Source organism: Chiroxiphia lanceolata, chromosome 14, assembly GCF_009829145.1.
Source record: "Chiroxiphia lanceolata isolate bChiLan1 chromosome 14, bChiLan1.pri, whole genome shotgun sequence".
Classification (NCBI taxonomy): domain Eukaryota; kingdom Metazoa; phylum Chordata; class Aves; order Passeriformes; family Pipridae; genus Chiroxiphia; species Chiroxiphia lanceolata.
In genome coordinates, this window is record NC_045650.1 from 18,775,175 (window position 1) to 18,792,578 (window position 17,404).

At 48.1% G+C, this 17,404-nt stretch overlaps 1 protein-coding gene across 4 annotated transcripts in view; it reads right to left on the bottom strand.

The window, feature by feature from the left end:
- GABRA3 (gamma-aminobutyric acid type A receptor subunit alpha3) overlaps window positions 1–17,404 on the bottom strand; it is a 72,424-nt gene that overhangs the window by 15,011 nt on the left and 40,009 nt on the right. For 3 of the 4 annotated variants that reach the window (XM_032701903.1, XM_032701904.1, XM_032701906.1), the window contains exons 4-6: window positions 12,711–12,778; window positions 8,811–9,031; window positions 1,065–1,147 (exon numbers count right to left, since the gene is read on the bottom strand). In XM_032701903.1, coding sequence (XP_032557794.1) covers window positions 1,065–1,147; window positions 8,811–9,031; window positions 12,711–12,778 — 372 coding nt within the window. The remainder of the gene's footprint in view (window positions 1–1,064; window positions 1,148–8,810; window positions 9,032–12,710; window positions 12,779–17,404) is intronic. The other variant, XM_032701905.1, reaches the window with a different exon arrangement.

The window sequence follows — 17,404 nt, forward strand, 5'->3', positions numbered from 1 at the left end:
GCAACGAGTTCTACATTTAATTAGGTGCTGCCTACAAAATAGCCTTATTTTAGTAGTTTTGAATAATCCAGTTTCATGGGTACAGTTTGTCATGAGGCAGAGGAGCAGATGCACATGATAAACACGATTTCTTCTGCTGTCAATCAAACTTTTCAAATTTGTCCTTAGTTAGCTCTCAAATGGCTACAGGAAGGAAGTATCAGTTTAAGAAAGTTGGGATTTTTCTGGAGGTTACTGGTGTGGGCTCATTCTGTAGTTGGAGGTGGGTAACTCTTTTCATCTAATGCAAACATAGACTGAGAGTGGTGCTCAGTTTGTTGGACCTGGAGAAGAATCCAGGCACAGCCAGACTAGGAAATTATTTTGGCATTATGGTGAATCAGTGGCTTGGAGTTTGGCTCCCACTCACTTTTAGGAACAAAACCAAATAAAATTTAACTCATGTATGGAGACAAGAAACTTGTTCCTGGGCAGGGTATGGGAAGCCCAAGCAGCTGAGCAGCTGCAAGCCTGGGAGGCTGGGAGCAGCTTTCCACTCACCAGCAGACAACAAATCTTCCCTAAACCAGAACCCTTGGCTGTTGGGACTGAGCTTTCCAGAGTTTCCAAGCCTTTTACTTGACAGCCACCTGCCTGACAGACTGAAGAGTTCTGTAAGCTCCAATGGAGCATGAAGCCAGAGTAACCAAGTATTTGAGGGTCTCCCCAGATTGGCAGGAGGGATGTAGGGAAGCTGGACAGGACATCCAGCAGCAGGAACCACTGCTATCTTCCCAAATCTGTCTCCCCAGGATCACCTTGTGACGAAGGAAAAACATATCTCAGTTTTAGAATCATAGAATCAGTAAAGTTGGCAAAGATCATTGAGTAGAACCATCAGCCCATCACTGCCATGAGATGCATGAGATGCCAAGAAAACATTTTTGGTCATTAATTAATGATAATTATCATTATCAATAATTAATAACACTATTACTTAGAATGCTGGGTAACACTAGCCACACAAAGGACTTCTCTTTAGCTCTGTAACCACCTCCTTGAAGAAGGTTTATCAGGGTACTTACAGCTCCCAAATTTCAGCGGGCAGGCGTGCACGTCCATGGGGAAGTCCTCCAGGTGCATGGGGCACTCGGCGTGGATCGTGAGCCTGCAAGACAAAGCACAGGGCACGGTCAGAGACACCCCCAGCCCTTCTGCCACAGCCCTTCCTGCATCCATCAGCAGCAGCTCATGTGCTCACCAGCCTCTGGGTCTCCGGGTAGAAAGCTGTGGAGAGAACAGCAGGCATTGTGGATCTGGAAACCTTTTCCATTGCACAAACTCAACCCTATTGACCAAGTTCATCTTCAAAGCCACAGCACTATTGGGCTGAACAAAGTCAGTCAGACCCATGAAGTCACCAGGGTAAACACATTCCTTTCCATGTGGGGCAACTCATCCCACCTTCCCTGGCTCCTCCCTCACTGGTGGCACTGCAGGCAGACACAGAACTGAATGTCCTGGGGCTGCTTGGGGCTGAGCAGGACAACTTGTGAGCTTCACACATCCACCAAACCCCCGTGGGATACCTTGTCAGGAAGCAGTTCTGTGAGGGAGGCACAGCCATAAAAGCAGTGTGCTGCAGAATATGGGGTCAGGCACAAAAGGATCCCTTTAAAAAGGCTTTAAAAAAAGGTAGTTCTGAGCTCGTGTTCCTTCCTGAAGTACTGCAAAGTGTGCAGCCGAGGAGGGGGAGAGAGAACAAACAGCTTCCCAGGAGATGTCTAATACAATCTCCTCTGATGGAACCATTTGTAGAAGAAATGTAGAAGAAAGGACTCACTTCTGATGGCTCAGCAAAACAGGAAACAAACCGTGACAGCAGCAACATGTGGTTGCAAAGGGCAAGAGCACAGACCTGAGGCTGATGGTGGTTTGAGGAAAACTCGGGTCAAGAAGCTTCTATTGAGATATTTTCCTTCACCTAGAAAAATGTTTAGCTAAGTTATTCTTCACAGAAAATACCGAGGCTTAGGCAAATGCTAAATAAACCCTGAAAAAATAGAGGCTTTGGATTATATTTGCTAAAAGCAAAGAATAAAAAAAAAAATAATAAAAATAAAGGTTATTTCTTTCAGGTGGACGAACCTTAAATGGTTCTACAAAAGAGGACTGTTTTCTAAAACTTGTCACAATAAAATCCGGTGGACAAAACCAAACCCTTGACAAATTGTTCTGAAAACCCCTGTGGGGGAAACAAAGTAGGATGGGTGTGGCTGGGGGGAGGTAGGGGATGTCACAGACACTGGGTCCTGTAATAATCTAACAAAGAGGTGATGATGACTGTCCTGCTTGCATTATGTCTGGCTCCAGCTTGGCTTTCTCAGCCAAGCCAAGAATCACTGTGTGGCCAATCTAATTTCTTGGAAACAAATCACTCTCTCTGACTTGATGATCTCTCCCTCATCACTGGATTGAATGCATCTGTTTTACATGAAAGAGAGGAAGACCTGATCTTTAGACTTCTACCAAGACTCAGTGAAGTGGATGGAAAGACTGGCAGTGATTCTGACAACCCTAAAAGCACATTGTTGCAATGATTTTCTCCTGGACACCCGAAGGCCACCATGAACAAATTGCTCATTTGCTCTGATGCCTCTCTTTTGTAACCTGGATGAAGATTAGGATTTCAAGAAGCAGGTATGAAAACCTGGCAGCAAGGTGGGGACTCGACAGCCTTGTTCCTCCTGTACTTTATCTTTTGTGATGCTCTCTTCAGCCAGCTGAAAACTCACAGGGGGAGCTCATGGTTGGTGAGCTTGTCAAGCATATCCTCACAGAGCTTATTATTCAATTCTTTCTCTGTCCTTTCCAACTGCAATGAACTTTTTGCTTCTCATTTTGTCACTGTCACTCGTGTCAAGGAAATATTGATGCATTTTCCCTGTCTTCCTCAGCAGTCCACATGAGACAGTTCCTTTTTACCTTCCTATTTTTTTCTCATTGACATTAATTTCTTTATTATGTCAAAATGCTCTTTGCTGGGAGTTTCCAAAGTTGCCTTATGCAAAGGACCTCTCCTTTGATTGGTGTTTCCCCTCTGATTAATCCTGAACTCACCCTAAAAAACCAGAAAAGTCTCTTCCATCCACTGTACTGTTTGCAAGTCTTGGCTGTGACCAACAGCCACTAGGAATAAGGCTGAATGGACTGCAGGACAAGCTGGCCTTGGTCATACCCTCCTGCCCTCTCCAGGCCATGGCCAAAGAGAACATGTGTTGTCAAGGGAAGGAGACAACTTTATATGGATGCTGAATGACTCCATATGTTTGTGGGAACTCACCAGTTGCATTTTAAATCTAAACCCTGTATTAGCTGAGCTAGTAAACAAGGAAACAATAAATCCACCATCAAACCACCGAAAAAGCAACCTAATCTGCTACTTCTCCACCTACAACTGAAGGAGTTTTAAAATCTCCTGAAATTAAATAAAAAAAATAAAAAAAAATCACATCACTCCAGCGAGACGAGTCTGATTCAGCAACTTCAGCCAGCCAGAAGCCAGCACGTTCACAGATGACACACAAAGGGAGTCGCCTTCCTGCTATGGGGGAAGCAACACAGGCATTTCCCCTTCCCAGGTGTTCCCCCTTTGCTTTATCCCCACGTGGGGGGGGTGTGCTGACTCCTGGGATGTTCCCCCTACCACCAGAACATCTTCCACTCCTGCAGCCTCTCTTGCTGCACACACTCATCTTTCAGAGCCTTGATTAGCAGAGGTGTTTAGGTGAGCTGTGGAGAGTGCCCGCACTCCCCTTCTGCTCCCCCCCACCTCCTGTCGCTGGGAAAGGACTTCTCAGCACCATATGCTTTGCTTAATGAAACATCAAAATGTCAAACGGCAAGGAATGGATCTCACTTCCCAGACAATTACCTCTGCCTCTGCAGCATTTAGGTAAAAGAGTTTACTGCAGAAATTCTCATCTGTGCCCCTTACCCGGTGCAAGGGAGCTTATGGCCAGATAGCCACCGGGTTTTGCTTCAGTGCTCTGATGGCCCATTCAGGTCCAGACATCTGAGCTCTGAAATGTCCTTAGAAAGCCTAAACAGCATGTAAAAAATAGCCAAGCTGCCAGCAATCACATCATCCAGCCAGTGTATCCTTTGGCTCATCTGTCCTAGGAACCAGCAACAACTTAGGCAGAACTAACTTGAAGTAAAACCCCAAACTCCTCGTGTTTTCTCCTCACTTTGCTGGCACAATTGGCACCAAAAGTGGAACATCCAGGACAGAAACCATGTTTTTCTCTTTAAAGTAACGGAAGTCCTTTGAACTGCGCAGCACAATGGCAGGGAGTGTGAATCAGGCTAAACACACCTCTCCCAGGGCTGACGGGATAACAAACCGCTTCAGCTTCGTTCTCATGGTTACCGGGAGCTTAGCGAAGCCTTTGATGTGTCATTAGAGCCCCTGTCGTTACCTGCGTCGTGCTGCAGGATGAGCCAGAACCTCAGTCCAATTTCTGGGACGCAAATGTAATAATCCCTCGGTGCATGAGCGGTACAAAAACATGACAGCGCCCTGCACAGCAGAACCGACTTTGTTTATGCCAGGGATGCTGCTTGAGCTTTGTCCTGATTTCTTCTCCAGGAGATTCATTAATAACCACAGTCAGGCCGAAGAGTGTTTACAGTTTAGGCTGTGTGAGAATCTAGGTTAGGTTTAATTGCCAGGATTTGAGCTTGAAACCCAAATTGCTTCTAGGATCCTCGTGCTGGATCTGAAAGCACTGAATTCACTTTGCATCCTCCCCCGGCCCTTGGAGTTTTTAGCTCATGATGGCAGAAATGCAGTGAGATAAGGTGTTCTCTGAAGATTTTTCCCTCCTGGGACAGCTTCCTTATAAAAGTCTGCCTGCACAAAGCCAAGCCTGGAAAACAGATCATTTCTGTCTGTGGATCCGCTCTGGAAACCGTAAGGCAGGGAAAAGCAAGAGCAAATCTCATCTAGTCTATCTGCCTGCTTGTGTGTTTATCAGTCAGTCTACCTCTGGTCTGCTTGGATCTGTCTGTGCTGTTGTCTGGGATCAGCCCTGATGTGGGACACAGCCAAATAGCTGCCAGTCCAGACTACTCAGAACAGTGCTGGGATGTCCCAGCTGCTGCTCTTGCAGAGAGGCTGCACCTCCATTGTGTGGAAGGTGCTTCAAGCTCCAGCCTGGGGCAATCACAACTTGTCTGGGTGTTAAAAAACCCCAGGCAGTAAAGCCACCCCAAAGCCTTTGCTGAAGGAGACCCTGGAAAGCTCTGTGCCTTCAAGAAGCAGCATGGGCAGCTCAACCCTCTGAACATATTATAACAGGCAGAGGACTTGTTACATGGGGTTCAACAGCCCCTGTACGTCTGCAGATGTTCTTTCCCTCCTGTTCTGCCTCTGACTCACCCCAGGGTTCCCCAACTCTCCTTCCTCAGTGCTCATGCACTGCCACCAAGGACTTCTGTTGTCTTCAGCAACACAGGCTCTCAAGGCAAAGTCTTTGGACATGCAGCTGAATGTCAGCCTGACAGGTAAAGAAAACATCCTCTAAGTGCCTAACTTGAGCAGGTGTTGTCTGGGAACCACTCTGACAATAACCACAAAGCCTCAACATGCCATTCTGACAGTCCTTGTTAAGAGCAGGAGAGCTTTTTTTAAAGCCCAGATTCACAAAGCTGAATCCCATCAGCACAGCATTAAACTTTCACTATTTTCATATGCTTCAAGGCCAGGAAAAACCAGAACATTATCTACATGCCCCACACAGTTCAAACCAGAGAGTACATCCAGAGACTGCTGCAGCAGCTCAGTTTTTGTCTCTACCTTATGTAAATCCATGCACAATTCCCAGTTTGTTGTGCTCAGGTCTGACACCAGAGCTTTGAGACCCCAGCTGGGCTTTTGTGAACTACTCGGATCTTGTAGGAGCTCCACAAAATAGAGCAGAGGCAGGGCTATGTAATAAAACCGTGTTCCCCGTGCCCTCTAAGGCAGCTGGAGTGGCAGGGAAGGTGCAGAGGGATCAGTAACCCTGGGGAATAGAGAAATGCAGTTCTGTGCTGTGGTCACACAGGCCACACTGTCACCCAGGTGCCAAGGCCTGCCAGTGGTCAGATGTTTGCACTGTGATGCTGCACCAATCCCTGAGGAGACTGTGCCACGACTAAAGGAGATCTCTGGGAGCTCAGCTACAGCTGCTGTGTGACTCCTTGAAGCTCAGGTCAGTGATAAAGAGGCTCTCTCCAGGAGCTATAAATATTGTCACACAGGTGTAATTTTGCTGGATGTGTGTGACAGAGTTGCTGTTCCACCAGAGCAACTTCATCTATAACTGCAAGCCTTGACTAAGAGAAGTTGGCTTTCACAGCAGGATAAATGGCAGGAGACATGCCTCTAATTGCACATCAGCAGAACTGATCCCTCAAGGATATTGGCTGGTACAAGGTAAAGGAGCAGGATGTTCTCAGGAGTCAAACTGCATGGCAAGGTACCAGTCTAGACTGAGCCTGCAAGGGAACACCTGGGCAGTCCTGCCAGGCCAGTGGAAACCTGGTGAAAGTCCAGACTTGCTCCATAGTCATCAGGACAGACTGTACCTCTCTGGGATTCACCCTTTGCTGGGTGCCAGCTGTGTGAGGCTGAGATTTGCTTCATGGTCCTGTCTTTCCTTTGAGAGGGACACATATGCCTGCCCCTGGGTATGGGGGAGAACAGCAAATGTGCCACTTGGACATAAAACACATAAAGCCCTTGCCTGGAAGGAGGTTTCAAAGCACTTAACAAGGGAGGGTGATACCCTTGTCATGATTTTACAGAGGAATCAAGGTGTGAGTGCCCAGGAGTGGCAAAGCCAGGCAGGATTTGGTCTCTGAGCCCGAGGCACGGTCCTGGCCCATGCAGTCTGTGCCCTTGCGTCTTCCTTTCTGAGTATCTCTGAGTGGGCTCTTCACCTCTTACAAAGCCTTAAAAGTATATTTAAGGTGGGCAGGAGCATACCCAAAAGGAGGTCCTTCATCCCCCAGTTCTTCAGGATACAGCTAAAACAAAGGATGTTTCGATTTTATTTAAAAAACCCCCATGGCTCTGTTTTCTTCCAGAAACTCATTCCCAAGAGTCTCATGACGCTGCCATCCTGGCACCTGCCCAGCCCTAAACGGAAACATAAATCCAATACTTTCTTAGTCACACAAAACTTGCTGCAGCTAATGGCTGTTTGCTGAATAAAGAAGAAGTGAAATGATATAAAAGCTCTGAAATTGAGCCCTTTTTTTTTTTTTGCTATTTATGCCAGCAGCTCCTATAATACTTCACAGTCAGACAATGATATGAACAGAGGGAGTGTTAAGTTGTCTACATGCAGGTCAGAGAGCTGGGAGCAGAACTGAGCCCTTGAGTCAAGTTGGGCTTCTCCCTTCATTTACCCCATCTGCCTTAATATGAGATCACTGATGTGTGGAGACCTAAACCCCCAGGGCACTGGCAGGATTAGCTCATATTAGAGAACTGCTGCACAAAAGCAGAGCATTGTTTATCAATGCAGGCTGCAAAACTTGCTGACACCACGTAGATTCACAGCCAGTTCGACTATGAAGAGATGAAATTCTGCCTGGTCCTCAAAAACAGAGGTGAAAGTGCATCATCTCAGCACACAGAATCCACAACGAAGCCTGTTACAAGTTAGGATTGGCTTGAAGATGGAGACAGAGCGAACAAATTTTTTAAACAAAGATTTACACCTTTCCAAAACCAACTCAATACCTTTCGTGTGCATCTATGAGTAACTTGTTGTTTCATTTATAAGCCCGTTTACCTCAGAAGGCAAATTAGTACCTCAACCCCGGGGGGCAAACATTATTGACGTGGGTGAACAGCTTACAACTGCACAGAAATATCTGAATAGTTCTGGAATGAACATACCATTAACCCAAAGGCATTTCTCTTCCTGCTCTCAAACTGCTGTAGCTTAATGACAAATGTTATGTACCAGGGCTGCTCTTGAGATACCCAGACAGGACTGCTCAGGCACAGTTTCCCAACAGCAACTGGTGCTTTCAGAGGAAGGCCCCAGTTGCTGGAGCTCACAGGGAGGTTGCCCAGGCTGGGCTCTTGTGCTGCCTCTTGTTCAGGGCTCTCTCTGACATCCCAGGAGGGGGTAACAAAGGCTGGTTTAAACCTAGAACTTCAGATAGCCCCAAGAATCTGGCTTCTCCAAAGCACAGTTTTTAAGAAGCTGTTGTTTGGTTTTTTTTTTCCTAATGATGTGCATTGATCACCCAGATTCCATGAAGAAGGAAAAAAACAACCCCATTGTTCTCACAAGCAAGCTCAGTCTCATTAGATGTTTGAAATGGCTGTGCTGTAACATGCTGAACAAATTTAGGTCTGTTCTTAAGCTGCTGGAGAATAATAAATCCTCCCATCCTATTGTTCCCCTAGCAGCACTGGATACCTGATTCATAACCCATCACAGGTCAGGAACAAAATTATGTCAGCTAGAGCATCAACCTCACAAATTATAGATTCCAACACTTCTACCTCATCACATAAAAGAAAAAAAAAATCAACATGAATGATGAGGAAAAAGCTACCTGTAAAAATGTGCAAAGTTGAGGATCAGAGATGATACATAGGTAGGAAACAAGGGTAGCAGGGAAAGCAGCAGTGTAAGACTCAAGTGGGCTAACAGAGTTAGTGGAAGTCTGTGTAAATCCTGCTGTCATGCACCCTGAGGTCCCTTTGTGGCCTGTATGTGTGCAGGGACCTGGAATACCCTGGCCAGGAGGCACAAACCTACCTCATGGTGTACAGGAGGGTGCCGTTGTCCACCAGGCGCAGCAGCTTGTTGGGTGTTGTCATGTTGTGGGCAACAGATTTCTTCCCGTTGTGGAAGAAGGTGTCAGGAGTCCAGATCTTGCTGGCCAGCAGGTTGTTCAGGGGAAGTATTTTCATGGGACCATCGAACTTCAGCCTTTCATCTCTCCAGGACTGCCGGAAAAAGACATCAATGGTGTATTCCTTTGTGGGGAGAGGAGAGAAAAGTGAGTCAGCTCAGCTCTTCGTTGCAAACAAGGGGATTCAGGAAGTATCTTCAGTCAGGGAGCAGACTGCATTTTGGCACACCTTGGGTGATGTGAAGTGTGGTGCAACAAGAAGCAGGAATTAAGAGCAGTGGAGGACAGATGGCATTTACCACATTTTGTATAATGACTCACCTATGATGTCAAAATGTGCATTCCAATGTTTCTGACCCCTGCAGACAAACTGCAACACAGACTACAACAGCCAGTTCTGGGGTAGCCCTCCTGCACCATCACCTTTATCCAGATGTTTCAGGGGAGGGAGTGCATTGTGTGCAGCTACATGGGCGTTTTAAAAAGCAAAAATAAAGATCCTGTAGATGGATTTTGGCCAGGATACTGGCAATTGTATCCCTGCTCATAAAAAAATATAATGAAATCAACTTCCATGACACTGACTTAATGTTATTTTGTTCCCCAGGCCACCTCTAGAAAAGCATTGAATCAAGGATTTCACAAACTTGCATTACAAGATCCTATGACTTTCTTTTGTCTTCTTTTTTGTATTTTTTCCTTTTTTTCTCCCCCCCCCCTTTTTTTTTATTTCTTTCAGTTAGTGTAGAAACCCATTTCCCAGGCCAAATTCCAGCTGGGGCAATTAGAAGTCATCTCTTTGGAGTACTGCAGCTTCTTGCTCGGTGCCTGCAGCCTCAGAAACCACTCGATCAAAGCAGCAAAGTCCCTGTGGCTCCATGGCCACCCCGAGGCAAAATCAAATCAGTGCACCCAGTGGTCCCCGTGTCCTCTGCGGGTTCATGTCACTTGAGGTTCATGTCTTCAGCCCACCAGCACGGGCTGCACCACTGTTCACCTCTACAGCACACACCTCTGGCTGATGAGGGCTTTCAGAGCCACGAGGCTTTCAGAGAGAGAAGGGGGCTTCAGAAAGAAGAACAGTCCCAACTCTTCTTCCCCTGCTGTTGCAGACTCATAGTCTTTATTTACGTGTTCCTGGAGGCCGCAGGACCAACTAAACTTATCATTGTGAGTGATTTCTTTCCTGCAGCACTTCTCAGCAGCATTTAAAAACTGCTGTGCATCAGCTTCCTATAGGACAGAGAAATTCCTACAGGTTTTTGTGGCAGATGGCAGCTGAATGAAAGCATCTCAGTAAACAAGTTCATCCCTGCTCCCTGGCCATGGAGTCATCCCTGCTCAAATATGAACCTTCTGGAGCCTGGCTGGGGAAAGGGAAGAGAAGATTCTACATTCCTACAGGCTCTGCCGTGTACTAGATATTCTGCCCCTCCATGGAAGAGATCTTTGTGGTTTTAAGCTCAGTAAATGGATAAAACCAAAGAAATGAGCCCGTGTCCCAGGAGGTTTGGGAAAAGTCCTTATCAGGAGAAGATCTCTCCTATTCAAAACCCCTGTTCCCGTTAAAAAACAGCAAATAAAGAGGCAAAACGTTTTTATCAACTTTCCAGGCCTTGTTTTTCTTCTTTTATGCTAAGGAATCATTCCTGAAGAAGAGAGAAATCATTTTGAGAATCTTCCCCTCTTTTCTATACTTCTTTCCTTAAAAGCATCATTCCCAATTCACCCCTTCCAAAGAGCACACTTAGTTCTATGTTATGCTTTTCTCCTACTTATAGAAGCAGCTGAAAACATCAAGGCTGAGTCTGTCTTCAGAGTCCATCCATGAAACAAAAAACTCCCTTGAACTCTTTTTTTTTTTTTTTTTCTTTTTGTGATCTCCTGGGGACCGAGGCAAAGCTGCAAGAGCTCAGTGCCCAAGATCCAGGCGCGTGTCAGGTCCTGTCAGGCTCCGCTTTCCGAACCGAACTAAAAGCTGAGATTAGAAGTCCCTCGGAGCAGCTCAGTGAAAAGGTCCACACGTCCTCCTCCACGCTCCGTAACCAGCTGCTCTCCTCCCCTCTGCACAGCAGCTTTACCTGCCTCTCCTCCATCATCATAATTACAGTCTCTGTCTGCAGCAGGACGCGCCGGAGCCGCTCCGCAGGCAGTGAGCAATGGCTGTGGGAGGGATGGGAGCGGATCACCGGGCAGATGCCGGCAGGGAAGGAGGGACTTCCCCGCTCCCGAGATAAAAGGAACCACAGCAGAAGAGCAGGCTCTCCCCACGTTTCTCCCCCTCACGTTTCTGAGTGCATTCAGCAGCAGAACAGCGGGCTGAAGCACATTCGCTATGCGTTTGGAAAATACACGGATCGAAAGCACGCGAAGGGGAAATAATTTATTATTCCTTAACTGTCTTCCTAATTTTAAATTCATTTTGTCAAATCACAACGCGGAGAATACCTTCCTCTTTTCAATACCTCATATTTCTTCTTCACAGTTCATTATACACAGTCCCTTAATCAAATATGCTCCACCTTGGAAGTAATTATCAGATACTCCCCATGGGCTACGATTGCTGAATACATTATGGGTCTCTGCTGCGGTAGGAAAGCAGGGAGAGAGGGAGGGAGAACTCAAATGAGGTTAATAGTCTCAACTAGGCTGACATCAAGTTAACTTCTTACCCTGGAGGGAGTGGTCTTCCCAAAGCAACATGGGTTTGCAGGATTGAACGAGCACTTCCATGAAACACAGAGGTTTTATTCTCCCCCAGCTCCTCTGCCTGCTAGCACAGGATTGTCTGCGGGACAGCTGAAGAGAATTTCAGACTGTGTCAGCACAGAAAATTAAACCCTTCCAGCTCCAGAGGTGCCATGAGAGTCACAGGACACTGCTCCAGCCTGGCCTGGCTGGTGAGAGCAAAGCCTGCTCCTCCTCCCAAAGCAGGCTCCCTCCACAGCCAGGACAGCCCACTGCTGGCCTGGGATGTGTCAGCACCAGGTCACCTCAGTGCTGGATGTGCAGGAGGCTCTCAGTCCTGAATGCAGGGCTGTCCTCACGTGGCATCCTTGAACTGTGGAGCAACCATCCCGAGTCAACTCTTCTCCCTGTGCCTGGGCGCCTGTGGAACACGATCTGCAAGGAACGCTGTTGAGAAACCTCACTATTAATTATGCTCCACAGTCCTGTTTTAATTAGAAGACAAACTGTTGTGGGAATACAAGCCTAAATTCAGACCTCAGGCCTTTTCATTAATAATTTCCCCTGAACATGTCAAAATACTGCAATCAGTTCATGCTTTTTCTTTTTTTTCCTCTTTTGCCTCCTTTCTGGTTCGAGCACTGAGGACAGTCTGATGGTGAATCATTCTCTTCCGGCATTGTCATCAAACCAGACCAGATTCTGGCATCCTCTCCTCTTCCCAGGGAGCACCTTCCTTCCTCCACATGCAGACAGGTCAGGGAAAGGTGGCTGCATCAAAGGTGCTTGTCAAGGTAGGTAAGGGGGGAGCATGGTATGTTCATGTCTCGGTCCCGTGGGCAGACCCCACTTCATTAGGTTGGAGTTGCAGGAAATAAAAAGACTCTAAAGCTTGCAGTGTGTCTGAGAAGTGCAAAGGTATTGACTCCCCAAGGGTGTATTATCAATTAGTTTCCAAAAACCTGAGAAACAACCCCTCTCTACCACTCACACTGAGCTACCACCAGCTTTGCCGTTTAGGAAAATCCCACTTTTGTCCAGATATTCCTGGGACGAGGGTGGGACACATCCACAGTGGCTGCAGGAGAAGCCATCTCTCCCTGTGAGGCACCTACCATGTCTGTGTCCGAGACAGGGCCGAAACTTGTCACGTAAATGTCTGTCTTGACTTCGGTTACACTGTCTGGGACAAAAAAAAAAAAAGAGAGAAGGGAAAAAAAGCAATTAAAGAACTGAATTTTCTTGTACAGGGAAGGGTTTGGGGGTTGTTACGCGGTGATTTTTCCTGCTCTGCTGAACCCTCTGCACCATCCTCTGTGCCCCGAGCAACGGCTGATTTTATCACTCCTAAGTGGGCAAATTCATCTCCAGCACAGCTCTGCTGCTTCCCACACTTACACTGAGGATGAATACATCCCACATGGCCAGACACTGCCTATTTACAGAATCCATGTGGCTGCACGATCCATAACGTGGTGCAGATCCACACGTTTTCAATACAGAGGTGCTTTGAAACTCCTTTTAATGTGAAATCCCTTTGTGTCTCCCAGCCTGATAAACAGCCTAGCAATGTTCCACCAGTCTTAGGAAAGCCTGGGTTTGTTACAGCTTCAGGCTTATCTGTATGTAAAGAGAATCAATATTCTGATTGCCTTTTACTGCCACTGCTCGCTGTTCTCCTAAGTGCCTCATTCTTGCGAAGCTGCTGCTCGCCCACATCACATGCTCCCCTGCCCCCAGGCTGTGCTGCCCTCATGGATGCTGAACAACAGCCTCACTGCCCCAAAAAAGACACTGAGCCCCAGATCCTACCCCAGCTGCTAAAACCCAGGGCCATTTCCATCCCATGCCTTCAGATGAAGATGATCCGGAGTGCCCTGCAGAAGGCAGCCGTCAGCACGAGCTGAGCAGCACACACAGCTCTCCTTCCTGGCTTCAGTTGACTTTGGCACGTTTCCTGATTGACACCTCTGCTGCTGTCCCGTTTTGCAGGGAAATCAAGGCACGGTGATTTGCCAGATTTACAGCCCTACGCTCTGCCCACTGGGTCGTGCTGAAAAAATGATGGATGAGGTGCTCTGAGTTGAGCACTCAGTTACCATAAATCCTCACCACTTTAGGGATACATCATGCTATTGTATGGCATTAGCTGGCTCAGAGCTGCTCTCCTAATGAAAGAACCAATTTAAAGCCCCAAAGCAGAGTTCATGTTTTATGCACAGTACCCAATTTTGGCCACTGCAGCAGCTTTGCAAGTAGCCTGGATGGCCTATTGCTCAATTAAGTTATGGAAATCCTTCTGTCCCCTGACAGTTATTTTGCAGTACTATGAAGCTTAGTTTTGTGCTTCAAAATTTTGCATCCCAAAATAAGATAATGCATTCTGGCAGGCTTTTCTCCTTAATGGCTAAAATATACATGTATATGTCTTTCGTTATTATGGCTGGAAAGCTTCTGATGCAGCCTATGGCTGGTATTATTGTGCTATATAAGTAACCCTTGATCTTTCCTTGATGTGATAAAAAGAAGGTTAAAGAGAAATATGTATGCAGCACACTTTGTGAAACCCCCAGAAGTTTAAACAAAATGAGTTCTGCAGCAAACACTCAGGGTATTCTCTGTCTCCCTCCAAACAAGTCCCCAAATGAGATACACAGCAGAGAACAATCAGTGATGCAAGGCTCCTTCTGCTACCACATGCTGTGAGGGAAAGTTAATTGTGTTCTAGAGAAAACACAAATTCTCAGCCACGGATCTCAGATCAGGATCCACGGCCACCCATGGCCAGGGGATACAGTCCCTGTGAAGTGCAGAGGGAACAGGGTGTCCCTGTTCATGTTTCAGGGACAGGGCTCCATGAACGGGCCTGTGCTCCCCAGTGTGCTCTGTTGGGTTCAAGCACAAGGGAAGGGATTCAGTAAGTTGTGAGAAGACAAAAGGCAGAACTAGTTTTGGACCCATTTTGGTACGACCCTGCAATCTTTACATGAGCCTTTATGTCCTTATCAAGCTGTAAACAATGTATCACAGAGCTCCAGGGAGCCCTTCTTGTTCCCTTTAATCTACTGCCAAATCCAATCAAAAATAATGGCATTATCTTATTAAAATTAATAATTAATATTAATAGTCAATTATGGCCCAGAGCTGAAGAGGATCTCCCATTTCCAGGCTGCAGATGTATTCCCCAGGCCAGGCCATGCAGTGCCTGGTGCAGGGACAAGCTGGGGCTTCACCACTGGCTTACTGATGTCCCTCAGCACACAGGAAAACAAGCTCCCTGCACCTTTCATGGCAAAAGCCAGACTGAACTTTCCCAATTAATGTGTGCTCCTAAGGGCAGGATTTGGCTGGGAGCCGGAGGGATTTCTGAAATTAAATCATTGCCACGCAAGCAGGGATTTCAGCAGAGCTGGGAAATCCAGAGATAAGTAAAATACCAGCAGAACAGAGCGAGCTCCAGCCTCAGAGACTCAGTTCCTTTGTGGTCCTGCAGCCCAAGAGCAACTGCACTGCTTGCAGCTCTGCCAGAGCTCACTGGCTCTGTGACTGGGAGATCTTCTCCTCCAGAGCAATCAGGAGCTACTCATCCAGCCTCCCTTCTCCCTGCCCTCACAGCTACCCACCCAGAGCCTGGGTGAAGAGAAGAGACTGTGCCTACTTTTGCAGCAAGAGAAAGCTGAGAGATCATCTCCTGCCTCTTCTGGGAGACACGGCAGGGAAATCCTTATCTGGTCCTCAATCCACAGACAAGCTCACCCTGCTGCTTGGCTGTTTTGCCCAGTCCTCACCAAAGATTAATAATTAAGGACTGTAAATAGGGTTAGGTGCTTTCACTAGATCTGTTGCAGAATGTTAAATTACACTTTTCCTTTCCTAGCATCATTCTTCCCTGTAATTCAAAGGGTTTTGGATGCACAAGTTAAGGCTTCAAGCCTGCTGGGGTGGCAGGAGGATGCTGCTGTCCTGTTCATAATCAGGCAAACAAAAAAGGAAAGACTTGGTTCAGGCAGGAAGCTGGAGAAGGGCATGGACCAGCCCTGGCTGCCCTAAGTAATGGCACAATACTGCCCTAAAGACAGCTCAGTGTTACTCTTGGTGAGCTGCACAAACCCCTTCCAGCCACCTTGCTGAGCCTCAGTGTGCCCCAGGTCCTGCTGGGGACCAGGAAAGCAAAAAAGGACCCTGGAGCTGACATGAAACTAGAAGAGCAAGAAATTTTCAGGTTCAACACTTGTACACGGGCAGAATTTAGAGACACTAGTGGCATGCCACGTTCCCAAGCCATTTGTTTGAGGCTGGTTCCCTGGTCTGGGAGCTTTTCCCATTTATTGGCTCAGCTTATTCCCAACCCTCAGCACAATCACATTTCTAAAACCATCTGGAGCAAGTGTGTGAGCAGCAACAAGGTGCTGCAGGTCACCCAAAGCTGCTCCTTCTCCCCCAAGGCACAGAACTCACTCTCTGCCTGCCCGGCCACGCTGCCTTGCTCCTGCCTGGAGAAATCCCCCACAGCTGGGCAGATCTGCAATGCAAATGCAAAACAAACCATCCCTTCCCACAGTGTTACCATGGCACTTCCCACACCTGCCTGCTCTTTAAAAGCTACCCCTCTCCTCCAAGAATCAGTTACCCCAGGCCTGGCTGCTCGTGTACACCACAATCGTCCCTCCCAGCCCGGGGTGGAGGGGCCAGATCTGGACCCCCAGCTCCAACACCAGCAGGGTCTGTTGCTTCCCCGGGTGTGCAGAAGGTGTAAAGCAATAGCAGCTGCTGCTGAGGTGCTTCAGGCACTCCATCTACCCTCGCCCTCCCCTGTGCCACCCTCCAACTCCCCATTTTCCAGGCCCTGGCTCAAGGCAGACACCCCCCCCCCTTCCAGCAATCCCCTCTTTAAGTGCTCATGACTCCCTGGGCCTGTGAGGAGATAGCTGTTATTTACAAAATGACAGAGTGCTATTTTTACTTGCTTCTTGGAAGCACCAGGAGCAGCAGCAGAGCTGGAATACAAATTACGCCGCCTCGCTGCCTCTCCCCTCCCTGGCTGTGGAGCCGAGCGATTCTAGGAGGTGGGGGGCACAAGGGGGGCTGAGCAGCCTCTCGTTAAACATCCCGCCGCACTCAGCAAGGGCTGTTTATTCCGGAATCTCGGGCGGAACGTGACCGGCTCTCGCCAGGTTGCGTTCCAGCCCCGGAGGGCTGGGGATGCGCCGAGCACGGTCCCGTTTCCCGGGCGGGGGTTCCCAGAGGCGCTGCCGCAAGCCAGCTGAAATGATGTGCCTGCATCCGAGCGCTGGGGGCTCCCGAACGATGCGCGCCATGGAAACGGGGGCGAAGCCACTGCGGCTTCGTGCAGGGGATTCCTGGCTGATGCGCTGACGTCAGCGAGGATGCACAGCCTCAGCCCGCAGATAACCGGGATGAGCCAGGGGATGGGGACCGCCCCGAGGCAGCGCTCCTGCTCTGCCCCCGGGCCGTGCCGGCATCTAAGGGAGCCTGGAGGTGACAACCCTGCCTGTGGTGGTGTCTCTCTGCAGGGTGGCATGGTTGAGAGTAGAAAGGAGGACAGTGCTGTTCAGGCTCTTCTGCCCCCGGGGTTCAAACCATCAGTCTGCTCCAGGCCAGCTCCAGGAGGTAGATGTTTCTGCACTGGGCTCCCTATGAACTGCTCCAGACTCCAGCTAGCCCAATATCCTCCCACAACCTAAGGAGGACAGTAACAAGCTGATAGTGCCCCTTAACTCCCTCCTACATTTAGACAACTATATTTACCCTCAGCTCAATGAGGTCTCCTTACCCAGTGTCCCCTCAA